The 3026-nt window shown below is 54.5% G+C and overlaps 1 protein-coding gene across 4 annotated transcripts in view; it reads left to right on the top strand.

Moving 5' to 3' along the window:
- The window catches only part of LLGL2 (LLGL2, scribble cell polarity complex component), a 45020-nt gene that overhangs the window by 33768 nt on the left and 8226 nt on the right, over positions 1-3026 (top strand). For all 4 annotated transcript variants that reach the window (XM_023511158.1, XM_023511157.1, XM_012803210.2 and 1 more), the window contains exons 8-10: positions 100-232; positions 626-680; positions 1314-1468. In XM_023511158.1, the coding sequence (XP_023366926.1) occupies positions 100-232; positions 626-680; positions 1314-1468 (343 nt within the window). The remainder of the gene's footprint in view (positions 1-99; positions 233-625; positions 681-1313; positions 1469-3026) is intronic.

The following is a 3026-nucleotide window of genomic DNA, read 5'->3' as shown; positions in this document are numbered from 1 at the left end:
AAAAAAAAAAAAAAAAAACAAACAAACCGGGGTACAGGCAATGGGAATGCCGCCCCCATCTCAGCCAGCTATTCTCTCTGTCCTTCTCTTCCTCTGAAGCAATTGGAGAGTGTCTGCTGGCAGCGGGATGGCCGCCTGCTTGTCAGCTGTCACTCTGATGGCAGCTACTGCCAGTGGTCCATGTCCAGAGACACCCAGCACCCAGAGCCCCTCCGCAGCCTCGTGCCTTATGGTGAGTGTTCCCCCTCCTGCTGAGCCTGGCCCTGAGCCCATGTCCAGGTGTGGGGTGCCCAATTCATAGTACCAAATCTTGGGGCCAGAGAGAGGAAAGGGTTTGTCTAAAGCCTCACAACACATGGATACGCTGGACACCATTTGGGCCATGGGCACAAATTCAAACCATACAACAAAAGCATTGGTATCCCCTTAGTATTTTGGGGAAATAAAAAAAGCCACACAGCAGGTTTCCTGATGCCCAGTGTGGCTCTCTCAGGGAACCACTCAGAGCAACTCTCCCAGGCGTAGCTGAACCATCTGGGTGTGGGCATGAAAAATCTGTGCCTGTGAGGACTAGCACATGTCTGTGAGTGGGGGGAGCCATTCAAGCTAATTCGTTTTCTTTTAGGTCCATTTCCTTGCAAAGCTATTACCAAAATCTTCTGGCTGACCACCAAGCAGGGGTATGTATTGGTGCTCTGTCCTCTTTCTAGAACTTTCCTGGAGGGCTGGGAAGGCTGCTCAGGCTTCTGCTTGGGGAGACAGTGGCTAGCGAACACCTTCAGGTCCCATGGTGGGGTCTTGGACACTGGGATAGGAGAGAAGGGTAGACTTGCCACTAAGTGGCTCAACTCCTACAAAAGTTATTCCCACTCCTGCCTACTGCCACCCTCCCAGAGAGGTGATTTCGATCAGCAGATTTTAAACTCCTTTAGCAGCAGCTCCATTTCCTTTTTTTTTTTTTTTTTTACGGTTTTTGGCCAGGGCTGGATTTGAACCCAGCACCTCCAGCATATGGGGCCAGCACCCTACTCCTTTGAGCCACAGGCGCCACCCAGCAGCTCCAGACAAGATGATTGGGGGAGCACTCAGGGTTACCAGAAGGGGCTGCTGAGATTCAGAACCCTTGGCCTGGGTGCCCCTACTAACCCCCAACTTCCTGGGCTGTTGCATTCAGGAAGAAATGGGGTCCAGCCAGCCCCTCCTTAGCACCTTGACTGAGTGGTCACCCTGAGACCGTCCCCCCCTCCCAGGGATCTGACACAAAGGCTGGTCCTGCATGCCAGGCCCACCCCCCACTCCTCTGTGCCTGCCAGGTTGCCCTTCACCATATTCCAGGGTGGCATGCCACGGGCCAGCTATGGGGACCGCCACTGCATCTCAGTGGTCCATGATGGCCAGCAGACGGCCTTCGACTTCACCTCCCGTGTCATCGACTTCACTGTCCTCACTAAGGCAGACCCCTCAGCTGGTAAGAGTGGATGTGCAGGGTTGGGTGAGGGAGAGGTTGGGTGTGACAGGTGTGGGGCAGGTCCAGGTGGAGACCTATTCAGGAGTTCCCAAACCCACCAGTGTTCTGGGTCTCTGGGCCTCGTTGCACACCTTCTTATTGCCACTGAGACCAGTAGCCTCAGTGTGCCCCTTCTCTCGCTGCATCCTCCCCAGCTGGGGACTCTGCCTAGCCACACCTTCCTGTACTCTGATGGGACTTGGCTCAGGGAGCAGGTCAGCATTGTTGGGTTTAACACCACCCAGCCTGGACATGGTGAAGCCTTTCTTTGGGGCAGGGCAGGAGTTAGCCATGTGGGACCAGCACTGGGCCACCCTCCTGGAGCTCCAGCAGAGCCGCAAAGCCCTGAGTCACCCTCATAAATTAGGTGACAGGCAAGACTAGAAAAGGCTGATGTCGAAACCTGGAGAGGAGGTCTCAGCAGTGTGCCGGGAGGGAGGGAGGTGGGGCTGCTCAGGAACTCTGGCCTGTGTTCTCCTGCTTCTCCACCTTGAATGGGGTCTCCAAACCTGCTTCACTTTCCTCGCCTCATCTCCCTTCTCACACTGGGTGCTATAAGCAGGGCCCAGTGCTGCCCTGGCTTATAGCCTGGGGGCTCCTGGGCTGTGGTGGCTCCCGGTGTCCTTGGTTAATAGGACCTGACCCCCTGCAGAGCAGGCAGGAAGCCGGGGAAGAAACTTGCTCAGCTACATATTTAAGTCCAGTGGGGTTTTTTTTTTTTTTTTTTTTTTTGACAGAGTCTTACTTTGTTACCCTCAGTAAAGTACCATGGTGTCATAGCTCACAGTAATCTCAAACTCTTGGGCTCCAGTGATTCTCTTGCCTCAGCCTACTGAGTAGCTGGGACTACAGGTACCCGCCACAATACCCAGCTTTTTTTTTTTTTTAGAGACAGAGTCTCACTTTATTGCCCTTGGTAGAGTGCTGGGGCATCACGGCTCCAGCAACCTCCCAACTCCTGGGCTTAGACGATTCTCTTGCCTCAGCCTCCCAAGTAGCTGGGACTACAGGCGCCCACCACAACACCCAGCTATTTTTTTGGTTACAGTTTGGCCGGGGCCAGGTTTGAACCCACCACCCTCTGTATGTGGGGCCAGCACCCTACTCACTGAGCCACAGGTGCCACCCAATACCCAGCTATTTTTAGAGACAGGGTCTCACCCTTGCTCAGGCTGGTCTTGAACCTGTAAGCTCAGGGCAATCCATCTGCCTCAGCCTCCCAGAGTGCTAAGATTACAGGCATGAGCCACTGTACCTGGCCCTGAACAGTGGGGTTTTTTAAGCAGGCCACCTTCCTGTGACTGTGTCCCCAGCTTCTTCCCAGTTCCAGCAGACCAGGATATAGAGGTATGGGGGGTACCCTCCTCAGGCAAGATGTCAGCACCCTGAGGTGCTTAAGTGATTGCTCAGCCTGGTGGAGTCTGGCCAGACGGTCCTATTTAGCGAGCGGTTGTGTGCCAAGCCCTCTTCAGGGACAGACAGACAAAGCCCCTGCTCCTGTGGGACTAGATTCCAGTGT

This window comes from Otolemur garnettii, unplaced genomic scaffold (assembly GCF_000181295.1).
Source record: "Otolemur garnettii isolate 467f Iridium unplaced genomic scaffold, OtoGar3 scaffold00018, whole genome shotgun sequence".
Lineage (NCBI taxonomy): Eukaryota > Metazoa > Chordata > Mammalia > Primates > Galagidae > Otolemur > Otolemur garnettii.
Note: the sequence above shows the minus strand (reverse complement) of the source record. Positions and strands in the feature narration are given on the sequence as shown.